Here is a 26,849-nt window from a genome sequence, read left to right as displayed (position 1 = left end):
CCCGGACCGGGGTACGAACCCGTGTCCCCTGCATCGGCAGGTGGACTCTCAACCACTGCGCCACCAGGGAGGCCCTGAATTTTGTTTTTTTATACAGCAGGTTCTTATTAGTTATCCATTTAATACATATTAGTGTAGATATGTCAATCCCAATCTCCCAATTCATCACACCACCACCACCTCCCCTCCCCGCTACTTTCCCCCCTTAGTGTCCATACGTCTGTTCTCTGCATCTGTCAGACATTGGACATTTTTATGGCAGGGACAGAGTGGGACTAAACCCTGTTAAAAGATCAAGAGGTCATACATTTCCCATCCTTGGGGCAAGAGAAACACTGCACATGCGCATAAAAGCTCCTTGGGGGTCAAAAGGAGGGGCACCACCCCATAATATGTGATGCTAAGGCCGTCCCATAGGCCCCTGGGCTGGAATCCATCTTGGAAAAAAGTTGCACACATACGTTGGGGAGGGTCCTAGGGCATCAGGTGTGGAAAAAGAAACCAGGTAATTGGCCAAAGGTAAACAAAGACCTGGAAGAACTGCTCTATATAAATGACCTAACCGCCTCTTTACTGCATGCCTCCTCATTCGGGAGGACGCCCACACCCTTTCTCTCTGGGGGCATCTCTGCCTTGCTTCTGTCTTACCAAACTGTTTCTCTGTGTGCCCTCCCATTTGTGCTATGTCTCTAATAATAAACTTTGTACCTGTTTTTACAGCTCTTGCTTCTGTGAGAAATGCATTTTTCACTGGGGACAAGAGCCAGGGGGTGTGGTGGCTGGGATTCCTGGTTTTTATCCAGGCTACCCAGGTTCAATTCCTGGGCAGGGAGTTAAGATCTCACTTCACGCCACCACTCACTACTGCCTCTCCGAAATCAAGACAAGAGGAGTTCTCTAGATAGAGAAGGCTGCCCCCTCCTTGGCTACGCTGTCCTACTGCAATCAGGGTTGGGGGAGGGGTGGTAGGGGGCAGAGGGGAGGGCACTCGGGCCTGGGCTGGGACCCCAACATTTTGCCCAGATATGAAGGCTAAGTTGGAGATCCCCAGGGCGTGATAATGAGTTTAATGAGTACCAAGCCAAGCTTCTACAGCCTTCTATATTTTAAAAAATGCATATCCTGGGGCTTCCCTGGTGGCACAGTGGTTGAGAGTCCGCCTGCCGATGCAGGGGACACGGGTTCGAGCCCTGGTCCGGGAAGATCCCACATGCCACAGATCAACTAAGCCCGTGTGCCACAACTACTGAGCCTGCGCTCTAGAGCCCACGAGCCACATCTACTGAGCCCATGTGCCACAATTACTGAAGACCACACGCCTAGAGCCCATGCTCCACAACGAGAAGCCAACCACTGCAATGAGAAGCCTGTGTACTGCAACGAAGAGTAGCCCCTGTTCGCCACAAGTAGAGAAAGCCCGCACAGCAATGAAGACCCAATGCAGCCCAAAAATAAATAAATTAATTAATTAAAGAGATCTGAAGGCTGAGAGAGCTGACCAGGCAAAAGGGCAGAAGAGCATATGGACAGGGCCTCCCTGGTGGTGCAGTGGTTGAGAGTCCGCCTGCCGATGCAGGGGACGTGGGTTCGTGCCCCGGTCCGGGAGGATCCCACATGCCGCGGAGCGGCTGGGCCCATGAGCCATGGCCGCTGGGTCTGCGTGTCCAGAGCCTGTGCTCTGCAACGGGAGAGGCCACAACAGTGAGAGGCCCGCGTACCGCAAAAAAAAAAAAAAAAAAAAAAAAAAAAAAGAGCATATGGACAAGAGTATTCCAGACAGAATAGCGGCACAAAGGAAGGCTTACATGGTGGGAGACAAGAGAAGGGGGCGCGTGTGGCAGGAATGAGTGAAGTGAAGCAGGAAAGGTAGATGGGGTTGGGGGGGGCAGTCAGGCTGTGAGGATGAAACATGGCTTTATCGTGTTTCCCTCTTTCATGTCTCATTTTCCTACCAGGGCTCCCCGCTCCCGGGCCAGCCCTGCTCAAATCTCTCTTCAGCAAAGCTGCCGGAATGATCTTTAAAAAAAACACAAATCTGATCTTCTCACTTCCCTACTTAAAGCAGTTCAGTGGCTCCTCACCTTCCACTTCATGAAGACCCAACTCATGTCTTTGCTAATGGACCCCCACTTTGTCCAGGAACCCAGGGAAGAGCTGACCCCGCCCCCGGCTCTAGGTCTGACTGATCTATGGGGACTCCCCTGCCCACTTCCCCAAAAGGACAGGTTGAAGAATGGGGAAGTCACGAAGGGGAGGGTGCTGGAGAAAAGTTTCCTTGCTTTCGGGGAGAGAGACGCAGAAAGCCACGCTCTCTCTGACAACATGAAGTGCAGAGAGGCCCGAGCACTTTAGGCAGACAATTGTGAGCAGAGAGAACCAACCCAAGGCTGTTGCCAATGCTGGGGCCAATAGAACAAAGAGATGGAAAGACCCTAAGTCCTCACTGAGGTCACTGAACGCTTAATTAACCAACCCCAGAGCCTGCCATACCCCCGAACTTCCTGCTTTGCGGGATACTAAATCTTCCTTTTCAAGCTGGTTTGAATCTGGATGTTTTGCTATTTGCATCAGATGGCACCTTGATACCCTTAACCTGGCAAAGGGCTGTTTGGATTTCCCTCTGCCTGGTTTCTCAGCTACTTCTCCCGCTCCCTCAACTCCTACCCTTGGCTCCACCCAACTTGGTGAAATTCTCTTTCATCCTTTTGTTTGGCATACCTTCCAACCCCCATTGATCTGGAAACTCCTACTCACCCCTCAGAACCCAGTTCAAAGGTCACTTCATCTGTAAAGTCCTCTGACATCTATGAACATGAACGCATGAACTACTCTCTCCGGGTTCTGCCCTCACCCAGGAAGTCCTCATTTTCTAAGTATTTATTATCCTAGTCCCTGGGAAGGTAGGGAATTTCATCATAAGACAAACATATTTAATCAATTAGACAATTTCTAATTTAGGTCCCACTAAACACCCCTCTATATTGAAGTATTCCATCTATCTCAGTCTTCAAAGTCTTTGTCAAAGGTCAGTCTCTCACAGATAGCTGGATTTGGTGCAATTTACAGGCAATAGATCAGATAGCTAACTACAACTGCAAATCTTGCAAAAGAGATGTGATTCCCCAGAGTCAATGAAAGTGAAACTGGGAAACTGTTGGAATCTGGCAGAGTTAGATCAGCTGATAATTGCCACTTCTGAAGAAACTGATCTGACAGATGAAGGCCTCAAACATTTTTTTCATCATGAGAGCTTACCTGACTCCCTACTATGTGTCAGACACTGTGTCAGGTGCTATGGTTACTATCAAGAATAAGAAAAACTTATTGCCTGTCTCAATCTTATCTTTAGAGTAAGACAGACAATAAACATGTACAAATACACTATATAATTTCATATAGTAATAAGCATTATGAGGAAAAAAATAAGCTAGGATAAAGGCAATATGAATGAGATTCCAAAGTTGCCTACAGAAAAATAGTAATTTTCTGGCAAAGGTATACTCTAAACTCCATGGAAAGAGAATACGCTCAGGGGGAGGAACGGCCCTCTCCATCACTAGAGTGATCTCCTGCAGCCATGATTGCTTACATGACTCTGTCCCACTGGCCACAGTTGATTGGACCAGGGGTAGACAGCTGACCCAAGCTAGGCCAATCAGATTCTCTCCTGGGATTTTGGACATGGAATACTAGTTATTGAATTGGCAGTGTAGCAGAGGGGAGATGATTCAGCTTTAGGGCTGGGGCAGTTGTTCAACAGCTGCAGAGATAAGAGAAAGCCAGCCTGCAGAAGAAAGATGAGAGTAGCAGACACCCAGAGACGAAGGTTAGAAACTGCAGTTTCAGAGGGATAAAGGTGAGTGTGTTGGGTCCTAATAGGTTTTTGGGTACAGATTCCAGTCTCTTGTAAAGTCCAGCTGGAAGTCCTGCCCTTGGGATCTGTGGGTCCTAAATCTCCCAGTAAATTATTTTCATGGTTTATGTTAGTCTGAGTGTGTTTCTATGTGTTGCAACCAAGATCAGCATCTCTAAGAATGAAAATACTGGTGATGAGGATGACTGTAATTGATAACATTTGTTGAGTGCCAGGCACTGTTTTAAGAACTTTACATATGTCATCTATTTTGATTCTTACAATTTGCTGAGACAGATACAACTGTTATCCCCATTTTAACAAATGAGGAAACTGAGCTACAGAAGTCACACAGTAAGTGGCAGAACCAGTTTTTGAGTCTAGACAGTTGGCCTCTATGGCCTTCACTTCACTATACTCTGAAAAAACACTGGGGGACGGACTTGAGGTTATTTAAACTGTGAAGTCCTTTTACACATTCCTTCTGATCCTGAGCAAAACCCCAGAGCAGAGGATACATGCTGCTTCTCAGACAACTCACTCCAACCGAGGAAGTGGCCACAACTTTATCGACTCAGCAATTTGATCTCTCATTTTGTTAAAACAGTCAGATTCCCTAACCAAGAGCTAGAGTTTCTTGTAAGCATACTTGATGTCTTAGAATCGAAGGCTCTGATGTCACTCAGAGTGACAGGAGTTGAGGTTGGACTCTGGGTTGTCGTAAGCCTCATACTAAAACCTCAGAAGAGTTGATCAACTTTTCTGAGCCTCAGTCTCCCTATCTAAAACAGAGAAACAACAACCATAATAATAATGCCTGTCTCATGGGGTTGTGAAGATTTAAAGAGATGATGAACTAAAGTGTTTACCAGCATAAAATTTTTTTTAATATTTATTTATTTATTTTGGTTGTACCGGGTCTTAGTTGCAGCATGCAGACTCCCAGTTGCGGCATGCATGCAGTATCTAGTTCCCCGACCTGGGGTTGAACCCAGGCCCCCTGCATTGGGAGCATGGAGTCTTAGCCACTGAACCACCAGGGAAGTCCCCTACCAGCATAATTTGAAACCCAGAAGTGGCTGAGGCTCATGTGAACGCAAAATAAATTGCAAGCATTATTATTCTGTGTCCCCTTTGGCGGAACACCTGTTGTTTCTGCCATTGCCCCTTCTTCTGGAAAAACCACCCTACTTCTCCTTGGGAACTTTTCCTCCATTGGATATATTCCTGGCTGAGGAATGGTAACATGACCTCAGTTAGCCCAACCACTCTCTTCATAGAATCTGAATCTTTAGCTGAATCATCCAAAACTGAAGGGGAAAAAATACAGCGAAACCATAACAAAAATTAGTTAAGAGTTCATGTGTTCCCACTGAAGAACACAGACAAGACTGGCCATGAGCTCCTGCTGCCTGCATGCTCAGAGCTTCCCTGGTTCCTGTCTTTTCCAAGACCTGGTTCTTTGGCTTTCCCATAGAGTCTATGACTTTCTCACAAATTTAAACTCCCATAAACTTAAAGTCTCCAATAAACCTAAGTTAGGCAGAGCTGGTTTCCATTGCTTGCCATCAAAGAACTTTATCTGATGTACTTTTCAAGCAAGGATTAGGTCTCTGTGAAACTCAGCAAATTCTTTAATCCCCTTTCCCTATTCCCCTGGAAAAGGACAGTGTATTAGCAATTTCTTACTGGGTAACAAATTATCCCAGAGCTAAGTGGCTTTAAACAATAAATATTATTATCTCATAACTGTATGTCTGAAATTCAGGAGCAACTTTGCTTAGTGGTTCTGGCTCAGGATCTTTCAAGAAGGCTGCAGTCAGCACTATTTACAATAGCCAGGACATGGAACCAACCTAAATGTCCATCAACAGAGGAATGGCTAAAGAAGATGTGGTACATATATACAATGGAATGTTACTCAGCCATAAACCGGAACGAAATTGTGCCATTTGCAGAGACGAGGATGTTCCTAGAGACTTTCATACAGAGTGAAGTAAGTCAGAAAGAGAAAAACAAATATCGTATATTAACACGTATGTGGAATCTAGAAAAATGGTACAGATGAACTTATTTGCAAAGCAGAAACAGAGACACAGAGAACAAACGTATAGACACTAAGGGGGAAGAGGGGGTGAGATGGATTGGGAGATTGGGACTGACACATATACACTACTATGTATAAACCAGATAACTAACGAGAACCTACTGTATAGTACAGGGAACTCTATACTCAATGCTCTGTGGTGACCTAAATGGGAAGGAAATCCAAGGAAGAGGGGAATATATGTATACGTGTGGCTGATTCACTTTGCTGTACAGCAGAAACAAACACAACACAACATTGTAAAGCAACTACACTCCAATTAAAAAAAAAAAAAAAAAAAGAACGCTGCAGTCAAATGTCAGCCAGCACTGCAGTCATCTGAAGGCTTGACTGGGGCTGGAAGACTGACTTCCAAGATGGCCCATTCATACGGCTGTTGTCCAAAGGCCTCCGATCCTTGTCTCTGACTGTCTTCACAGTGTGGAAGCTGGCTTCCCACAGAGTAAGGGATCCAAGAGAACAACATGGAAGCCATGACACACCACACAGAAGTCAGCCCTATTCAGTGTGAATGCCAGGAGGTAGCGATGACTGGGGGCTACAAAGGGGAAGCCCAGTAGCTGTGTAGGGGTCTTTGTAGCCGGCCACCATCCTCCTTCCACTTCAGCTATTCCTATTCACCCCAAGAAGAACATCTCATTTCAGAAACCCACAGACAGTGATTTACAAATGATGGGTAGAAGAAGGAGGCAAATATGAAGAAAAAGATGCAGAGCAGGCAGGGTAGAGGTCTCCAGTCCAAGGACCGGGGGAGAACTGGAAAAGAGGAAGAGACAACCTTTAGGGAAGGGAGATACAGGCTGCCCCAAGCCCAAGGACAAAGAGTAGTATAAAACGTTAAGTGTTCCCCCTGGGCAGATTTGTGGGTTCTTCCCTTATAAGCCCCAAAGAAAGTCTAACAAGCCACTTCAGCCCAGCTTGTCAGTCATTGCTCCAGACTCAAACTGGGGGCTTCCCTGGTGGCACGGTTGTTGAGAATCCACCTGCCAATGCAGGGGACACGGGTTCGAGCCCTGGTCCAGGAAGATCCCACATGCCATGGAACTAAGCCCGCATGCCACAACTACTGAGCCCACGTGCCACAACTACTGAAGCCCATGTGCCTAGAGCCCGTGCTCCACAACAAGAGAAGCCACCGCCATGAGAAGCTCACGCACCACAACAAAGAGCAGCCCCCGCTCGCCCCAACTAGAGAAAGCCTGTGCGCAGCAACCAAGACCCAACACAGCCAAAAATAAATAAATTAAAAAACAAAACAAAACGAAAAAACAAAGTCAAACTGGGCCCGAGAACTGGGACCCAGGGATCCAGGCTGCTGCCAAGCTGTTATGCATGGGCTGAGTTGTGTTCCCCTCAAAACTCACATGTGAAGCCCTAACCTCTCTGTACCTCAGAATGTGACAAAATTTGCAGACAGGGCCTTTAAAGAAGTGATTAAGTTCAAACTGGGCCGTGAGGGTGGGCCTTAACCCAATCTCACTGGTGTCCTCTTAAGAGGGGCTTTGGACAAACAGAGATACCGAGGGCACACACAGAGGGAAGGCCTTGTGAGGAGAGAGCAAAAAGGCAGCCGTCTGCAAACCAAGGAGCGAGGCCTCAGGAGAAACGAAACCTGCCAACACCTTGATCTTGGACTGCTGGCCTCCACAACTGTGAGAAAATCATTTTCTGTTATTTAAGCCACCATTCTGTGGTATTTTTTCATGGCAGCCCGAGCAGACTAAAACATGAGCTGCGACTGCTCAGTGAGCCAGCTCCTAACCTCTGCTGTGTACTGTGGTGTCAGAACCATAAGTGAGGCCTTCCTTTCCAGCGTCAGGTAGGTGAGGGGGGCTGGGTGACCCTGGCCAACTGATAAGGATGGGCCTGGTGTGGAGTCATAAATGCACCTGTGCGCCCAGAGGTTGTGTATCCATTCTTGGTTCCTTCCACAAGCTTCCGATGGGCCCCAGGCCTCCTGCTCCTCCCCTCTGAGGGCAGGTCCCACAAGAACAGTTCCTGTGGCCACCTCTGCTGTCCTGCACACCTTCTCTCTAGCTGGAAAGCACCTTCTGTATTCGTTCCCGCACTTCCTTTGGTCCCAAGGACAACATCATCTCAGCTACAGGAGGTCCTTGCTAAGAACAAAAAGAGAAAACATTGCCTTAAGATGCCTGAGGAATGAACACCCAAACTTGGTCTGCAGAAGTTACCCCTAGGCCAACCCCAGCACTGCTGCCTGCATCCCACGGAGCAGAGTTTGCATTTTACGGGCTTTGATTTCTGAGGATGGGTCCCAGAAGCCTGCTCTTGCTGGGTTGGTAGGTCCAACAGCCCCAGTCAACCGCCGGCTCCATGAAGGCAGGGAGCACATGTGTTTCACTCACTACCGTACCCACTGTACCTAGTATGGTGCTTACACATGGTAGGTACTCAGTAAGTATTGTCTGTTGAATGACTGAATGAGGGGGGTGGTCATGTTTCATTCATCTTTGCAGCCCCCAAACTGAGCTTAGTGCTGCCGGTGAATGTTAGCTGAGTGGATAAATGAGGGCTCCAGGGCTCAGTCCAGCCACCCGCCTCACCAGCTGTCCACTGAGGGCCACTCGGAGGAGCTTCATCACGTTACTGTGTTTGGTGCCTTCCAGACCTTCTGACAGCTTCTTCAGTTCTCCGTTCAGCATGTCCTGGGTTAAACTCATACCGGGTCCTTCTAAAAGCCTAGAAGAGGGCCAGTCTATAAGGGGCCAGCATGGGCCAGTGGCAAGTGGGTGGAAGGGAGGACTTCAGAAGATTCATCCATCAGCTACAATATACATTAACAGCACAACCAATGTTCAAGCCTGCCTTGTGGGTGGGGGATATCTACTACCCCCATCCCCATCCTAGCTGCGGAGGAAACAACCACCAAGAGACTACAAACACAGAGAATCCAAGCAAGTGGGCATAAAATAGGGAAACTAAGAGGAAACCATAAGAGGATTTACTGATTACTACCTGTGCCATGTAATCTTCATGCCTCAGTTTTCTCACCTGTAAAGTGGGAATAATAATAGTGTCTGCACCTCACAGGGCTATGGTGGGGCTAAGTTAAAACTTGTAAAGCACTAAGTACATTGCCTGAACAGATGGTAAGTGCTTGAAAGGATGAGCTCTTATATTTCAATAAAAAGTTAAATATTAGCTAATATTTATTACATCCAAGAGCTCAGAGACATTGCAAGAGGATCTGAAAAGAAACTTAGGATTGGGTTACACATAGGATGGAAGAATGAAGCCCTCTGGGAAATGATCTGAAACACAGTTTCAAGACTTCTGGGGGATGTAGCGGAGAAGAGCAGAAAGAAGGAAATCAGGAGACCCCAGCTCCAGTAATGTCCCTGCCGCCAACTTGCTACAACCATTCTTTGCCCACAAATGAAACACTTAAGGAACTAAAACAGGCCAGCAACCATTCCCCACTTTCCTGGCAGTCCAGCTGAGACCCTCTCCCCAAAGCATGTTTCAGCTCAAGAGAAAGTCCCCAATTAGTCAGAGCACGACTTGCAAAAACTTCGTCCCAGCCCTGATTCTAAGTTAGAGCAAGAGACGGGAGTAGGGCAGGGGGAGTCATTCCACACGGAAGAGGGACCGAGGCTGGAGATCTTCACTAGTGCAGACGATCCTCGACGCCACCTCTGACACCACCTGCTCCCGAAAGGGCCCAGACACTCCATTCCCCACATCAGCTCAGGGTGGAGGGCTACCGGCTCAGGGACTGGGTTCATGAGGAATTGAAACAAAAAGCCTTTTAGTGCAGATTTCCTTACTCACTCCAGTACTTGAGCAATTCAGTTTCAATTTGAGAAACATAATCATTCGTATTGCATCTTAAAACCGGACCACATGATTGCTATTTATGAAATGGAGAAGAGGAAATATTGAAAATATGAAATGTAATGTGGTTTGCAGCAACATGGATGGACCTAGAGATTATCATACGAAGTGAAGTAAGTCTCAGAAAGAGACAAATACCATATGATATCACTTATATGTGGAATCTAAAATATGACACAAATGAACATATCTACGAACCAGAAACAGACTCACAGACATAGAGAACAGACCTGTGGTTGCCAAGGGTGGGCGAGGTGGGGGGAGGGAAGGATTGGGAGTTTAGGACTAGCAGATGCAAACCATTATGTATAAAATGGATAAACAACAAGGTCCTACCACAGAGCACAGGAAACTATAGTCAATATCCTGTGATAAACCATAATGGAAAAGACTATGGAAAGGAATATGTATAACTGAATCACTTTGCTATATAGCAGAAATTAACACATTGTAAACCAACTATACTTCAAAAAAACCCAAAAATGTAATGTGGGAAAAAACCAAACACACTCCTCAATGTCACTGTGGGGAAGCAGGCTGCCAAGGATCTGGTGAGAGTAACAGGCCCCAGGCAGCCAACACTGGCAGCCAGGGCATGTTAGAGCTGGTCCAGGCCTTGGTGTGGGCACAGAGGGACTTCCAGAGATCCGGCAGCTTCTATATATTTGGGCGTCAGCTTTCCTGCCTTCAGTGGGAGCCCCCGAGGGTCTCTAAAATCTAATCCCATGGCAGGGGTGGGGAGGTAAGACATTAGCCCAGTGAACTAGAACTAACAGCCTCGTGTGGAATGTCCTAAATTAAGGGAGTATTATTACTAATAATACCTCTTGGGAATTTATCCTGGAGATTTACTTGTAAGGGTGCTTAATGATGTCTATTCAAGGTTACTCACTGTGATTGTCTGTAACTGCAAAATTTGGAAGCAATCCAAATGTCCACCAATAGGAGATGAATTATATAAATCATAGTAAAGTGGTATAAAAAGGGAATAGCTGTAGCCAGGAAAAGAATGAGGATGCTCTTCTAAGCCCTGGACAGATCTAAAGATAAATTGTTAAGGGAAAAACAAACAGACAAACAAGCAAAAAAACACATAAAGACACTTAGGGAAATACAGCCATTATTTTGTAAACTTTAAATGAAGTATAATCTATAAAAATACTGAATCACTATGTTGTACATTTGAAACTAACATATTATAAATCAACTATACTCCACTAAAAAAATAAAAATAAAACAAAAATCCCACCCAAAGACAACAGTGTTATTGTATCGTATTTTTTTGGCCACACTGCTCGGCTTGCAAGATCTTAGTTGCCCATCAGGGACTGAACCCAGGCCCTCGGCAGTGAAAGCACTGAGTCCTAACCACTGGACCACCAGAGAATTCCCTGTATTGTACCTTTTGTGTAAAAAAACTGAAAACTAAGGGTTATTTAGATATAGTTATGAATAGTAGTAACATCCAGAGAGGGTTCTGGAACAGGGCAGACAGGGGACAAGGATTAAAAATGGGACTCCTGATATATACCTTTCAAAATAATTTCTAGGTTTTAAACCTAGAGGTTCAAGAGGTTTGAATGTATTAATAACAATTAAGTTTTAAATTCAAAAAATTGGAAGAATGGAGCTGTATACACATTTCCGTGAATCCACAGACATCTCACAAAGGAAGCTGCTGTTTGGGACACCTTTCTGTTGGGGGTTGAGGAGGAGGGAAGACTTGTGATGGCTGCTTGCTATCAGGGGCTGTCCAAGTACTTTACACCAAAGATAAGCAATAGAGAATATGATTGGACACACGGTCTCTCGCCCCAGCCAGCTTGAGTCTCAATCCCTGCTCCTTCGATTTACTAGCTGTATTATTTTAGACAAGTTACTTAACCTCTTTGTGCCTTGATTTCCTCACCTGTTAAAATGGAGCTAACAGGAGTTCCTTTATTAGGCTGCTCTGAATTCAAGTGTACGCACACACACATAGCATGCACACGTATCCGTGTACACATCTAACGTATATGATATATAACACAGCATGCTATAGGCACATGTGTAAGCAAGCCCACACGAGTGTTTGCTATTATTATCCAATTTAATCTTTATAACTCTCTCCACAGGCCCTAACTCTCCCTGTGGAACTACCCGGCTCCATCCTCAGCCCATGTGCTTTGGCTGGGGGGCGGGGGTCCACTCAGGGTCCCAGGTATGACCTAACCTAAGCCAGTCAGCACATCACATTCTCCAGGCCTCAGTGACTAGTTTGGAGACAGAAAAACCAGGCCAATCAGGCCCCATCAGAGTGAATCTTAGGACACAGCTGAGCCGGAGGCTAAGGTTTTGCTGTCTTAACCACCACAGTGGAGACTGTGAGAGAGGCTGCTTCTGACCCCTGGTATCCTTTCTCCCTCTCATGTGCACTGACACAATTTTCAGCTGGGCACCTGGTCCCCAAGGTAAAAACTACATTTTCCAGACTCCCTTGTAGCTTGGAGTGGCCGTAAGACAGGCGTTCGGGCCAGCGGGATGCAGGTGGAAACGAGTGTGTCACTTTTAAGTCAAGTCCCTAAGGGGGAGGAGTATCCCGTCCCCCTCTCCCTTCCCTCCTTCCTCCTCTGGCTGAATTGTGAGCCACCACGGACCATGGGGACAAGAGCAAAACCCAGAGATGACAGGACCCTGGAGATGTGGAGAAAGCTCTTCAGCCCAAACTGCCTGCTCTGGATGCAGGTAAGGGAGAAAGGCGCTTGTGTGGTAGAGCATCCCATGCTCCATCTACCCAATACAGAACCCCTGCAGAAGGAGTAGCAGGCGTGGAGGAGTGTGGGGGAGAAAGTCAAAGGGGCAGAGGGAGAAATTAGGTCTTGGTGCCGTATTTTTGGCCCCAGCTTTAAGCTGGACCTCAAGTTGGCTCCTCCTAGCCTCTGCAATTACGTACACCAATCATTCCCCCGCTTGCTTAAGCCCGTTTTGGTTGCACTTTGTGCCCTCATAATCTGGAGAGTTCTGCTACTGTTAAAATAAGACCTCGTATCATCTCCACCCTATAGGTGAGGAAATGGAAGCTCAAGGACGTGCTGTCACTTGGACAAATCGAAGCCCCCTGGGCAAGTGAACTAACTGGGCCAGCGAGGGGTGGGGCGGGAACGGAACCCAGGTGGGTCCGATCCCAGCGCCAGACCACCGCCTCTTCCCGGGAGAGCCTGGGCTCCTCAGGGTCAGCCCTTCCGCCAAGAGAGCCGTGAGTGATCGTCTCACGGAGAACCTCTCGCTAGCTCTGGGGCTGTACTGCAGGCCTGACAGCCGAGCCCTGGAGTGAAGGGGGCCCTGGTGGGGAGAGAGGGAAGGGAGGTGCAGAACCCTGAACTCAGCCTGCGGACACTCACCCCAGCACACGCTTGGCAATGATGTCCACCTTCTCCGAGATGGCGCCCAGCTGCGCTCGACTCACAGCAGGGCGAGTCCACAGGTAGGAATGCGCTGGGGAGACCAAATCCTGCAGGTGGCAAATGTGACCCTGGGGGAAGAGGCGGTCACTGAACGCCCTGGGATGGGGCAATGACGCAGCGGGAGGGGGAGGAGTGGGGCGCCACCCGCTCCCTGGGTCCCCCCGAGCTCCCGACACCACACCTGTCTCAGCAGGATGATCCTCTCCACGTAGGCTGCGTCCAGCACATTCCTGTCTTGCAGCTGGCTCCCGAATGCCTCCTCCACGAGAGCCTGTAGCTTCCCCACCAGCTGGCGTCTCTGGGTCTCATCGCTCACCAGCCGGCGGAGGTGCAGCCTGCCGGGGAAGCCAAGGGACCGTCCTGCCACGGGCATCTCCAGCCCAGACAACCCTCTTCCCCAGTGGAGTGGGTGGGGTTTGAAGAATGACACCTTCCAGCTGGAGCAGAGAGGAGGGTGCCGAAGGTCTGCCCGTCCCTCTGCTCCCCAGGGCCTCTCACATGGCCCGCCACCCTCCTCTGAGCTACCTGCCTGGCCTCAACAGGCACCTGAGTTTACAAAGCAGAACCTGGTGGTGCCTGCCTCCTCGCAGAGTTCAAAGCGTGGGGCTCTGGAGCAAAAGGGCAGAGGTCGAGAATATGGATTTCTAGGATTCAAAGCCATGTCCAGACGGCACAGTTCTCTGAATTCACGGCTCACAGTTAAAAAGCTCAAGTTTTCCTGTCAGGTCAGATCTTTCCCTTTTCAGAATTCTTCTAACCGCCTTGTTCCTCCTTCAGAAGCAGCAAAGCCTCTAAGACTCCAAGCCTCAAACCAGGCCCTGTCAGTCCTGTCTCTGGGCTGCCCTCACCCTGTCCCCAGCACGACTGGAGGGACCCAAGAGAGCGAGCAGCGAGGGGCCGAGGGCCATTCTGTAGGCGCTTGGCCCCCTGTCCCTGACGTAGAAGAAAGGCAGGCAGCAAGGGACTCGTGATCATCTCATGGGCTCTGAGACTGCACAGGCCTGTGGGTGAAGCCAGCTTTGCCAGATGTCTGCAGCAAGTTACACAACCGTTTGGAGCTCAGGGTGCTCGTCTGTTACTGTGGGAACAACGGGGCCTCCCTCACAGGGCGCTGGGCAGAGTAAACGAGGAGCTGTCTGTAAAGCACTGAGTACCAGGCCTGCGTTACTGCCACACCCGGCAGTTGGAGACGGGCAGGGAGTCTGAACACAGGGTGGAAGGATCTGGGAAGCAATCTGGAGCACTCACTGGCCCGAAACCACCACTTTCTAAAATGAATGAAGAGAAATCACATGAAATTTGTACTGAAACTGTTTCTAGGACCTGCTTAGTAGTTAGATGAGACAGTGGGAAGAAAGAAATCAGGCTTGAGATAGTCCACGGCCTGGGACGTAGCAAGTGCTAGATAAATGTTCGTTACCATCACTACCTCCACCACACCACTAGCACTGCTATGACAACTACTATCTTTACAACTGTTACTGAAATAATCATAGCAGTGGCTTGATTACAGAAACAACTAAAGAGAACAGCTTCGGCTGCACAAAAACTGAGGGCATCTATCCCAAGCAAAAGCCCACTGCCGTCTCCCTCTGGCTCCCCCTCATGCTTTGCGGAGGACTGGAATGGGTCACAAAGTATCTCCCCTGTTCCAACTCCATTTCTCCCAGGGATATCGCTTTCTCCATAAGAAAGGTAGAGAACAGGCTGCATTCAATGTGCACGCTGTTTGCTCCTGAATGCCCCACTCAAGAGATGCCCACTCACAGTGGTTAAGAACCCGCCCGCCAACGCAGGGGACAGGAGTTCGATCCCTGTCAATCCCTGTTCGATCCCGGGAAGATCCCACATGCCATGGAGCAACTAAGCCTGTGTGCCACAACTACTAAGCCTGCGCTCTAGAGCCCGTGAGCCGCGACTACTGAGCCCGTGTGCCACAACTACTGAAGCCCATGCACCTAGAGCCCGTGCTCCACAACAAGAAGCCACCGCAATGGGAAGCCCACACACCGCAACGAAGACCCAACACAGCCAAAAATAAATAAATAAAAATAATAATAATAAAAAAAGATGCCCATCATTACTGTGTGAACTTGAACTTGGGCTGGTTATTCAACTTCCTGACATCTTGCTCTCCTCGTATGCACACTAGGGCAAAATCATACAACTGACCTTAGGTCTGATGCAGGAAGTACATGAAGTAACGTCCTTGACACACCCTTGACACACCCGCAGTCGATGTGAATCCCCTGGGCTCATGCCACAAAGCACCGAGAAGAGCCTGCCCCCAAACCAAGGCTCAAGAGAAGGCATCAAAGAGTCCCTGGCCCTTAAGAACGGACCTGTCCTCTGGCTTTCCCTCTAATGCCCTTAGCCTGAGACGTGGCAACAGTGATCCGAACTGTAACTGTGGCTGGAGGTTTCGCAGGGAAGAACTACTTGAAATGTAAAACAGACGCCATGAGACAGCACTCAGTTACTGTGTTGGCTGGGTACGGGAGGGGCTGAGCAGGAATAATGGTGACTACAAAAACCGTACCTGCCATTTTACTGAGCACTTTCTATGTGCAAAATAGTTTGAGGCTTAATTTAACTGAACAATCGCCTAAGGTAAGAAAACATTTTAGAGAAAACAGAGGCTTGAGGAGGTTAGGTGACTTACAGGTGGTCACATGGCACTAGACACCTGAGCCCACTAGACCTTCCACCGCGGGGACCCAGCATCAGCCGGTGAGCCCTTTTCTCCTGGGGGTGCTCCAGATTCCCCGCTCACCTGTTGAATTCTGGGAGCTTCTCCAGGTCCAGCAGGGCTGAGTGGCAGGTGACCCGGGTCAGGTCAAACTGTGTGATCAGCTCTGGCAAGGTCCTGCCCATCTGGTTCTCTGCAAGTGAGGCAGGCCCAGCTGCTCAGCACCCACCCCCCACCCTGCCATTCCACTTTCAATCACAAGGGAGGCTGCCCAAACAGATTCGACTTCTAGGTATTTTATATACCAAGGGCCCGAGTGAGCTTTCATTTGCAGAAAGGGTTCTGTCACTAACGAACAAAAAGCTTGAAAACAATCTGGCTAAATCAACCCTCATGGCCCTCAAAGACACGAGCTGCAAGAAGAGCCTGCTCACTGCCTGGCTGCGTCCCAGGGATCTGACTCGACTGGTTTTGGATGGGGTCTGAGCAGGACTGTATTTCACAAGCTTCCTGGTGGATTCCAAAGTGCAGCCAGAGTGAGAAGAGCTGAGGCACGAGCTGCTTCTCACGAGCGGTGGCCCCATCTCACGCAGTCAGTGGGCATCCTGGTTAGGCTTGAGCCTCTGCCACAGCCCTCACTAGCTGTGTGACTTCGGCAAGTTACTCAATCTCTCTGAGCCTCACAAGCTTCTAACAAACAGTGGGGATAATAAATACCCCTCAAGGATATTTTAAGGTTTAAATGAGATACGAGCAGAAAAAGCAGGAAGCAGACTATGGCCACATTTTCAGAAATCGTCCCCCCCCCAAAAGGTCATCCTATTTTGTGCATCATCAAGATGTGGGCCCTAAGTCTTTGGTCAGCTTGGAATAAACTAGGGTCATAGTAATACTAGTAATAACGTCAGAGTACCTACTTGTACTTCTATTAATAATGTAATTACAATAATCACAGGATCTGTAATTTTTGTGCTGTTGTGTGGCAGATACTGTGCTGGTGCCTCATAGTCAGGAGCTCAGTGAACCCTAACTTAACCCTGTGAGGTAGACACTTAGCCCATTCTACAGATGAGGCAACCGAGGCTCACAGATCATAAGATCCTTGAGGGCAGGGATTACATCTACCTTGTTCACCACTGTAGCCCCAAGCACGTAACACGGTGTCTGGCTCAATAAACACTTGTCAAATAAGAGAAGGAACATGTATAAGATCACACAGCCAGTGGGCGGCACAGCTGGGACTGAAGGCCAGGCGGCCTGACCCAAGGCCCTGGCTCTTCAGTGCTATGGTTCCACCAGGACCTCTTGGGGAGTGGGTACCTGCAAACCCTGAGCCGCAGCTGGTGATGATATCGAGCAAGGCATCTGGCAGGAAGCCGGAGGCAGCAAAATGCTCCAGGAAGATGTCCCCTTGCCTCTTGGACAGTTTGCTGCCATCCCTGTTGAGGAGCAGGGGCAGGTGGGCAAAGCGCGGGGGCTGCCAGCCCAGGGCCTGGTAGAGGAGCAGATGCTTGGAGGTGGAGACCAGCCACTCAGAGCCCCGCAGCACGTGGCTGATGCCCATGTGGTGGTCGTCCACCACGCAGGCCAGGTGGTAGGTGGGGAAGCCGTCGCTCTTCAGGATGACTGGGTCCCCCTCCACACTGGCCACCTCATGCCGATTCCAGCCGTACACCAAGTCCTGGAAGGCTGGCGCCTCCCCCTCCAGGTGGAAGCGGATGGGAGGCTTGGGGTCTTTGGCCAGCTTCTGGGCCACCTGCGCCTCGCTCAGGCTCCGGCACCGATTGTCATACCTGTTGGGAAGGAGAGCAGCACAGTAACTAAGAGTTACTAAGAGTAGTGGTGACGGTCGTGAGCCCTACCTTTGCCTCTGATAACTGTATGACCTTGGGCAAGTCATTTACCTCTTACAGCTGTCTCCTCAGTCTTGAATGGGGATAACAAGGTTATTGCGTGGGAGAACTAAGTGAGATAACATAGCACAGCAGTCACAAGCCTGTTTCCCTTCTTCCTTGCTAATGAGGAAACGTCAAATGTCACCCAAGGGGGTGAATCATGACTGATTTTGCCAAGCATGCAATCTCATTCCCCTAAAGCATTGACCCATCACTGAGATTCAAAAAAAAGTATGCTTGTGGGGTAGTGGAGGATGAAGGTTCTGGGGAAGATTTTCTCTCTAAGTGAGAGGAGGGCGAGCCACAAGGTGTTGCAGCCACTTGTAACTGATGGGGGAGGGGGGCAGCAAGGGAGGCAGCAACAGGCCAAAATAGAGTCTCGCCTTCTCAAAGCTGCTGGCTTCATCCTGGAGTCACCCACCTGCAGACTTCTGCAGAAGGAGAAGATGAATGTCTATGTGGTTTATGCTTTGGCTACTCAAAGTGTGGTCTGTGGACCTCCAGCGTCAGCCTCACCTGGGAGCTTGTCAGAAATGCGGCATCTCAGGACCTGCTGGACCCACCCTGGACCTGCTAAATCAGAAGCTGCCCGTTAACTAGACCCTCAGGTGATTCTTCTGCACATTGAAGTTGAGAAGCTCTGGTTTGTCCCTTTTAAACAGAGTATCTGTTACTTGCTCCCAAAAGCGTCCTAAATGATACACAAATGTAACACTTGTAAGTACCATCCTTGACACTGAGCTAAATGTTCAATCGTAAATGGCTGTATGGGACTTCCTTGGTGGCGCAGCGGTTAAGAATCTGCCTGCCAATGCAGGGGACACGGGTTCGAGCCCCGGTCTGGGAAGATCCCACATGCTGCGGAGCGACTAAGCCCGTGTGCCACAACTACTGAGCCTGTGATCTAGAGCCTGCGCTCTAGAGCCTGCGAGGCACAACTACTGAGCCCGTGTGCTGCAACTACTGGAGCCCATGCGCCTAGAGCCCATGCTCCACAACAAGAGAAGTCACTGCAATGAGAAGCCCGCGCACTGCAATGAAGAGTAGCCCCCACTCGCCACAACTAGAGAAAGCCCACACGCAGCAAAGAAGACCCAATGCAGCCAAAAATAAATAAATTTATAAAAATAAATAAATGTATAAAATAAATAAATAAATGGCTGTATGGATCCAGGATAGGACATGATTGTAATTTTAAAAAATAATCTTCTGTCAATGGGCAAGTAGACTGTTTATGATTAAAAAGGCGATGCTGCAGCAGATGGCACGACCTTGTATGAACATCCAAGCCCTTGTCCAAATAGTTCACTGAAACTGGAACTTGAATGTTACGATGCTGATGGGAGTACAGCTAGTAGAGTGCCTCTAGACAGCATCTATCGAAGCTATAAATTGACCTGCAATTCCAAATCTAGGGAGGTAACCCAACAAACACATTGCACATGTGCCAAATGATGTACGTCAACATTATTCATCACCGCTCCCTTTTTTTAGTATCAAAAGATTAGAGATAACATAAATGTTCATTAGAAAGAAACTGATCAAGTGAGTGATGATACAGCCCTGTGATGGAATACTACGCAAGCAGAGGAAAATTCATGGACTCATACAGACCGATCCTCAAGACAGTAAGTGGGATCTGTAAACTGCATGACACGTATCTTGTGGGCTACCATTTGAGCGGGGAAGGAGAGAATGATCCCTGCCTCATGGTGCTTTCCCCGTGTCCTCCCCACCCTCGAACGTGGGCTGGACCTAGTGACTTCCTTCTGATGCACAGAGCACGACACAGCCGTGAGATGTCACTTCCCTGATTAGGTTATGCAGAAGCTGTAGCTTCCACCTTCCTCGCTCTCCCCTGCCTTCCCCCTGGCTTGCCCTGAGGAAAGCCAGCTGCCAAGCTGTGAGCTGCCCTGTGGAGAGGCCCACATGGCTCAGAACAGATGCCTCCAGGCAACAGCCTCGGAGAGGCATGGAGGCAGATCCTTTGAGAGTCCAGCCTCGAGGTAACTGCGAGCCTAGCCGAGACCTTGACGCAGCTTTGAGAGCAACCCTGAGCCAAAGGAGCCAGCTAAGCTGTGCCCAAACCTGAACCACAGAAACCCTGAGATAAGCCAGTTGGGGATAATCTGTTACACAGCAAGAGCTAACGAACACATCCACCCCTGGGGAGGCACCTGTGACAGGCTGGGGCTCTTACCGGGGTGTCTGGCGGTTCCTTAGGGCCTCCCTCTTCAGGAGCTCCAGCCGCTGGGGTGAGCAGAAACACGGGTACGCAGCACCGCTCTTCAGCAGAGCTTCAGTGGCCTGGGCGTAGAGCACAAGTCGCTGAGACTGCAGGTAGGGCCCTGCAGGACCTCCCCGGCGGGGGCTCTCGTCAGGGGGGATGCCTACAACACAGGCAGAGAATAATCACCAAACGGTAATAACTACGATGCACAGGACACTGGTTCCCAGGCACTGTTATAAGCGCTTTACACATATAGCAAAGCTTCTAACCCTCCTGACAATCCATGAGCCTGTTACTCTTATGATTTCCCTTTTCCAGATAAAGAGTTAAAACACAGAGAGGTTAACGCTCAAGGTCATGTGGCTGGTGGATAAGGAGTCGGATGGAGGTGCACTGGTTCCACGGCCCATGCCCTTACAGGCACGTCCTCTCCCTCCATCCTTGCCCTGGGGAGGGAGAAGCCAGCAGGGCTGGAACAGGGGACTTGGGAGAAGAAGCGTGGTTCAGGGACAGCCCATTCAGCCCGGCTGGGCTCCTGGCCCTGCCCCTGACTGGCTGTCACGAGGGATAGTGCCATGCACCTTCCAGGCTGCTTTTATGTTTTGTGATCGCTGTTAAAGCTCAAAACCACCCCACCCAGTAGGGGCCGTTATTACCCCCATTCAGTAAGGAGGACCTGGGGGTATAGAGGGGCTGTGTTATGTCACCTGGCCAAGGACCAAAGCCAGGCTAGCTGGCCCCAAGTCTGCATTCTTAACCACTTGGACTGCCTCTTGCATTCCTTAGCCTTTCTAAGCCTCGGTTTCCTTCTCTGAAAAGTGGAGCTGAGAGTCTACTGTGCAGAGTGACCGACACGTAAACGCACCAGTGCTTACACAGTGCTTAGTGCAATGGCTTCATGTAGAACAGCTGCAACATACGCTGTTAGATTAAATGTGACCTACTATAAGCGAACCGCCAACCCCAGGTCTGGTTTCCTCAGGTCATAAAGGATAGATTTAACTTATAAACACTTCTGGGAGAGGTAGGGTGGACACAGAAGAGCTGGATGACGGTGTTTCTGCCCTGAAATGGCTTTCAAACAAATTAGGAAGAGGACAGTGCTAACCCTGCACACCCGAAGTCACACAGACTCTGGAGGCTGAGGGGCCTGGGTTCAAGTGCACTGGCCAGCTCTGAGGCCAGGCAAGACACCTACCAGAGCCTCCATTTCCTCCTTTACAAAAGAAGGAAACAAACATTTACTTTCTGCTGAGGGTCATCATGAGGCTGGAATGGGACGGCCTACGGGAAGGGTTTGGCGCTTTGCCTGGCACATCTCGGTGCTCAGCAGGTCCTGGCTGTGACCATCGTTGGTACTGTTGGTATTGGTATTTCTTCATTTGTCAGAGAAGGGGGGGGGGGTTAGGTGCATCTGGGGCTCCTTCCTGATCTACCCTTAACGTGTCCAGCATTTGGAATGCTCCAGGGTTTAAGAGAGACTCCACTAGGAAAACTGAAAACAGAGTCACATAAAAAATAGTATGTAAATGTTCACGGCAGTTTTACTCATCATAACCAAAAGGTAGAAACAATCCAAATGCCCAATCACTGACGAATGGATAAGTAAAAAGTGTTATTTCCATACAATGAATATTGTTTGGCATAAACGGGAAAGAAGAACCAATTCATGCTACAACATACAAGAACCTTATGCTAAGTGTAAGCCAGACATAAAATGAAACGTCCCAAATAGGCAAACCACAGAGACAGAAAGTAGGTTAGTGATTGCCAGGGGCAGGAGGGAAGGAGGAATAGGGAGTGCCTGGTGCAGGGTTTCGTTTTGGGGTGATGGAAATGTTCTGGAATTAGAGAGTGGTGGTGGATATACAACTCAGTGAATATACTAAAGACCACTTTGAGATGGTAAATTTCATCCTATGTAAATTACATACCGATGCCCAAAGCAAGAAGCTCCAGAACTGAGCCACCTGGGGTGTGGATCCCTGCCCTCTGCCTCACCAGAAGGCTCACACCGTTGTGCCGAGCTGGGGGCTCCTCGGGGCAGGACACATCAGGCAGTCTTGCTCCTCACGGTACCCTCGTGCCTAGCACGGTGTAGCAGGTGCTCCACGCCACGTGGCCAATCATGGGCTCCTGCCAACCTCCCTGTCCTCACGTCTCCAGGTCCTCTGCTTACCTCACCGTGCTTGGGCCACACTGGCTTCCTTGCTGCTCCTCAAATACATCCAGCACTAAGCTTCCACAGGGCCTTTGCATCTGCTATTCCCACTGCTTTGAGCATTCTCCCCCTAGGTAACCAGAGGGCTGGCCCCTCACTTTGTGCAACTCTCTGCTCTACCGTCCCCTCCCGGGGGAAGTCCCCCCCCATCTCCAAGACCTGCTCCCTGCTGGTTTCCTCGCCTGCTACCTTTCCCTCCACATCACTTATCATCACTTAATACTGTAGTAAGAATGAATTCACCTGTTATTTATCTGTCTTCCCCTACTTACTGAGTGCAGGGTCTTGGTTCCATGCTTGAACACTATCACTACCTGGACCACAGTAAGTGACTTTGGTGCATGAATTCTTTTATTCAGCTAATCTCAACTGAGTTTCTGCTACAACCTTCTACAGTAGAGGACAGAAATGAAGTCAGTTTTTGCCCTTCAGGAACCCAAAATTTAGTTAATGATTTACCTGAGACTAGAATACACATATCAAGACAGACTGGTGTTTTTGGCATTTTTCCTTGGCGAGCTTAAATAGTCATACCTGTTCCGACAGGAAGGCAGCTACTGACCTGGGGAACACAAATACACTCCTCCTCGTCCTCCCTGAGCTGAGCTGGCCTCAGGGCTAAACTTCCCTTAAAGAGACTGACTTAAGAAGCTGCACGTGTTTTGTTTGGCTCGTACAATGTGGTTTAAAAAAAAAAAAATCTGAGCTCAGATTTAGCAATGGGAAGTAGTCATCAAAAACAAAAACAAAAAAACCCCAGAGTTCCGGCTCCTCCCGGAAATCAGAAGATTTGACAAGCTGGGCCAGGAGTCCCACATCAACTGGGCTGGCGCTTTCTCGGGCTTACCACACCCCTGGAGACTCCCGGTCCATCTTCTACTTGGCCTGTGTTTCCTGCCCGCTCCCAGGAGGAAGTGAGATTCTGAGATAAAAACAAGAATCTCCAAACAGCCTTGGAGCTTTTTATTCTGCCCTGCCCCAGGAACTTCAGCATCTTTCCAGGTGGAACCTGCCGCCACAGGCAGCACAAATGTACTCATTCCTCCAGGGACTCCGCATTCTCCACCCTGGGCCATGTGAGAAAACCTTCAGGCTCCTTTTCCTGCTCCCTGCGCCTTCCTTGAAGAAGGGGCCTCTCCCGGCCAGCCTCACCTGCCCACTCCAGCATGTCCTCTATATTCTCCGCTGCCCCAGGCACAAGGCGGGTCTGATCCGTGTCCTCCAGCCTCAGGATGAAGCTCCCTCCGTGCTTCTTGGCAAAGACGTAGTTGTACAAGGCAGTGCGGAGGCCGCCCAGGTGCAAGAAGCCTGGCGGAAGAAGAGAACAGCTCAGACAAGATGGGGAAGACAAGGGGCAAGTAAGTTCTGCTTGTGACACAAGGTCTCAGGGAACATCAAAGTCTAAGAAATGGCGCTACCCTGTCCCATCTCCCCGTCAGGCACCCAGGCAGGCAGGTTGCCACAGAAGAGGACTGGGCTGGTTGACTCATTTACCCTCATCCTGGAAGTGGAAGAACACTGAAGTTTCTGGAGCATGTCATTGGGTAAAATGGCTCCAAATCTCCCCAACTGCACCCATCATTCTACTTTGACATTTGCCTTAAGGCCAAGTTTCACCCAAAGGAGAAGCAGACAGTTATTCAGTGAAGCCACATCACACGTGCATCTAACTTATGCAAATTCAATGAAGTCCTTGGACAAAAAAAAAAATTAATTACTAATTAAAAGTACTGTAAGATTACATTTTGCCCATACCCTCTATGCACTGTACGTGACTATCCACATCATACATTTTAAATTTTGTCTACTTGACACTTTAAGTGCTGGCTTTAGATACTAACCGAAAGTAATATTCGATGCCACTGTATTTCTCTTCACCCAAGTTTAAACACTTAATATTTTACTTTTTCATCATTCCTGACTGAAAAGTTAAAGTGAACAGTTTTCCCAGGGCTGTCATTTCCCCCCTTACCCTTCCTTCTTTGGGCCAGGTGTAGTGGAATAACTGAGGACATGGAAAGGAGACGTGACCCATGCCCCCCGCCCCAGCAAACTGGGGGCTGGCGAATAAGCCAGAACTGTAAACAGTCCTGATTGCTTTGAGCCCTCCCGGCAAACCGGGGGCCTGCGAAGAAGCATTGAGTGCTTTGGGCACTGATCCATGAGATGTCCTCAGTATAATCAGAATGGTGGGAACGCGAGGAAATGTCCTTGTGCTACTTCAGTATAATCAGAATGGCGGGAACGCGAGGAAATGTCCTTGTGCTACTTCAGTATAATCAGAATGGTGGGAACGCAAGGAAATGTCCTTGTGCTACTTCAGTATAATCAAAATAATGGTGGGAAACTTGTGCTGCTTTTGAGTTCAGGGACGAAGCACGGCATGTTTTCAAGAAAGCCTATTGCTTGTATAATCAATAGAAACATATGTTGCTGCTTCGGCATTTCTGAAATGTTAAGAAAACAAGTCTTAAAATGTAAACCTAGATAATGCTTTAATAAAAGCTACCACAGCAGGACAGACGGTGCTGCTTTGCCTGAGCGAACGGCAGCCCTCTAATGCTGTGCTTCGGCACAATTCATCTCATGTGATGAGCTTGCTTTCGGCCCCGTCATAAGATAAACTACGACAGCCAGGCTACGGCCCTGTCTCCACAATGAGCTTGTCTGCATCTCCAAGTACAGGAGGCAGCACGGGATAGGAAATGCTTCTCTGGAGTCAGGTAGACTCCAGCTCAACACTGATTATGTATGTGACCTTCAGCTAGTTACAAGGCCACCCCCAAAACCAGAGGTCCCCAAGATAGAGGACAGGGGTCCAGTAGTTGAAAGCAAGACCTTTTAGATCAAATAGACCTTGATTCAAATTCTGCTACCCCTTGGACACTCTACTTGACTTCTGTGTGCATCGATTTCTTAATTTGTTAGAGAGATTAACAACAAAAAATAGAAATCTTCCTTGCAAGGTTGCTGTGAGGCATAAATGTTGACCAGAGTACCCTATTAATTTTAGTTATTATAATGATCTACATTCTTCTATCTGTAGTCAACAGCCTTTCCAACATGGGCTCTTCCCACAGATCAGCAAGGAAAGGAGAATTAAAATCATCACAATGGAACCTTCTGCTTATTAAGTGCTTTCCATGAGTACCAGTCCTTACCCCGTGCCTCAGTTGCATTAGCTCAAACCATGAGGCAGGTACTATTACCAGCCCTGTTTGACAGATGGTAAAACTCAAGAGGTTCAGAGAGGTTAAATAATTTTCTCAAGCCACACAAATAGGAAGTGGCAAAGCCAGAAATTTGGGCCCAGACAATTCCAGGCCTTGGCACCCAAACCAGAGCTTGTCTGCAAACTGTTGGCAGTTCCCAACCAAGTTGACAGCAATTTGACAGAATAACTTTATATCTGTTGAATTCAATAGTCTCATATTTTGTATGCTTTTACGAGTTTCCTTTTTCTACTGAGTTCTTTATATTGATTTTATAAAAGTATTAGTCCATAATTGACTGGAAATCAGAAAGGAGTCCTTTCACCAGGGGTGGTTTGAGAAGCATGCTCTACACGATACTGCCTGCCGAGAAAGATCCCTGTCACTCTGTGTAGCTGAGACCTTGTCACAAAGGTAGCTCTGTGACCCTGGAGTTCAGAATGAGAGGCACGCTTGGTGTGAAGAGGGCAAGCAGGTTGCCTAGGTGAGAAAAGAATTTGGGGAACTGGTGCGGAGGCCCTGACAAGATCGCTGCTAGGGTATACAGTGGGGCTCTGCCTGACTCTCCGGTTTGCTAGGCTCCAATACTAATCACAGGGCCTTTGTACCTCCAATTTCCTCTGCCCAGAAGGTTCCTTCTATAGGTTTCACATACCTAGCTCCTTCTTGTTATCTGGTTCTCAGCCCTTATGACACCTCCTCAGCAAGGCATCCCTGAGCATCCTACCCAACCCCCAGTCCCCTACCCTGCTTCATCTTCCGCATGACACACGTGACTGTTTAAAACTAGTTATTTTTATACGTGTTTGTTGCAGCCACTACAGTGTAGGCTTCTTGGGAGCGGGGGCCCTACCTTCTCCATGTCCACTGTACCCCAGCGCCTAAAACATTTTGTACTCAATACACATTTACTATATACACAAAAGAAAAAAGAGGCCCAAAGAAATGGTACAGTACAATAAACACGAAATTCCTGGCGACGTGAAAAATTTCCTCTCGTAAACCTATTTCTGCCTCTGTATAATGAGGCCGCACTACCCGCCCAGTCTGACTCCACCGGAAGGGATTCGCTCGGAACGTTCGGGGGGCGGGCAAGAGACGGTGGGCCTAGGCCTGCAGCGTCACGTCCGCCAAGGTTACCTGTGGGGCTGGGGGCGAACCGCACTCGCACCGCAGGCCCGGCATGAGTGCCCAGGCTGGCCTCGCGCCGTCCCAGGGGGCGGCCCAAGGCCTCCGGGGGCCTCCGGGGATGCAACAACCTCTTCAGGAGCACAGCCATGTGGAGTGGAACCGCACACGTGGGCTTCTCCGTGCATCACTTCCGGGGACTCCTCCCAGCAAATC

General features: G+C 48.9%; 1 protein-coding gene across 4 annotated transcripts; it reads right to left on the bottom strand.

The window, feature by feature from the left end:
- Positions 1–1,768: 1,768 nt before the first annotated feature.
- EARS2 (glutamyl-tRNA synthetase 2, mitochondrial) lies at positions 1,769–26,784 on the bottom strand (the record flags this gene model as incomplete). Of its 4 annotated transcripts, none has more annotated exons than XM_082857971.1 (9): positions 1,769–8,077; positions 8,525–8,660; positions 13,196–13,326; positions 13,440–13,695; positions 16,032–16,140; positions 17,268–17,740; positions 20,043–20,232; positions 23,446–23,601; positions 26,646–26,784. In XM_082857971.1, 9 exons carry the CDS (start codon positions 26,782–26,784, stop codon positions 7,994–7,996), a joined length of 1,674 nt encoding a protein of 557 aa, XP_082714097.1. In that variant the 3' UTR covers positions 1,769–7,993. The 4 variants fall into 4 exon arrangements, 3 of the variants coding, with proteins under 3 accessions (XP_082714097.1, XP_082714098.1, XP_082714099.1); XM_082857972.1 differs by having other exon boundaries at positions 13,440–13,593; XM_082857973.1 differs by lacking the exon at positions 13,196–13,326.
- Positions 26,785–26,849: the final 65 nt, after the last annotated feature.

Source organism: Leucopleurus acutus, assembly GCF_964270905.1.
Source record: "Leucopleurus acutus genome assembly, chromosome: 16".
In the NCBI taxonomy this organism is placed as follows: Eukaryota; Metazoa; Chordata; class Mammalia; order Artiodactyla; family Delphinidae; genus Leucopleurus; species Leucopleurus acutus.
This window is presented reverse-complemented; position numbering and strand designations above follow the sequence as displayed.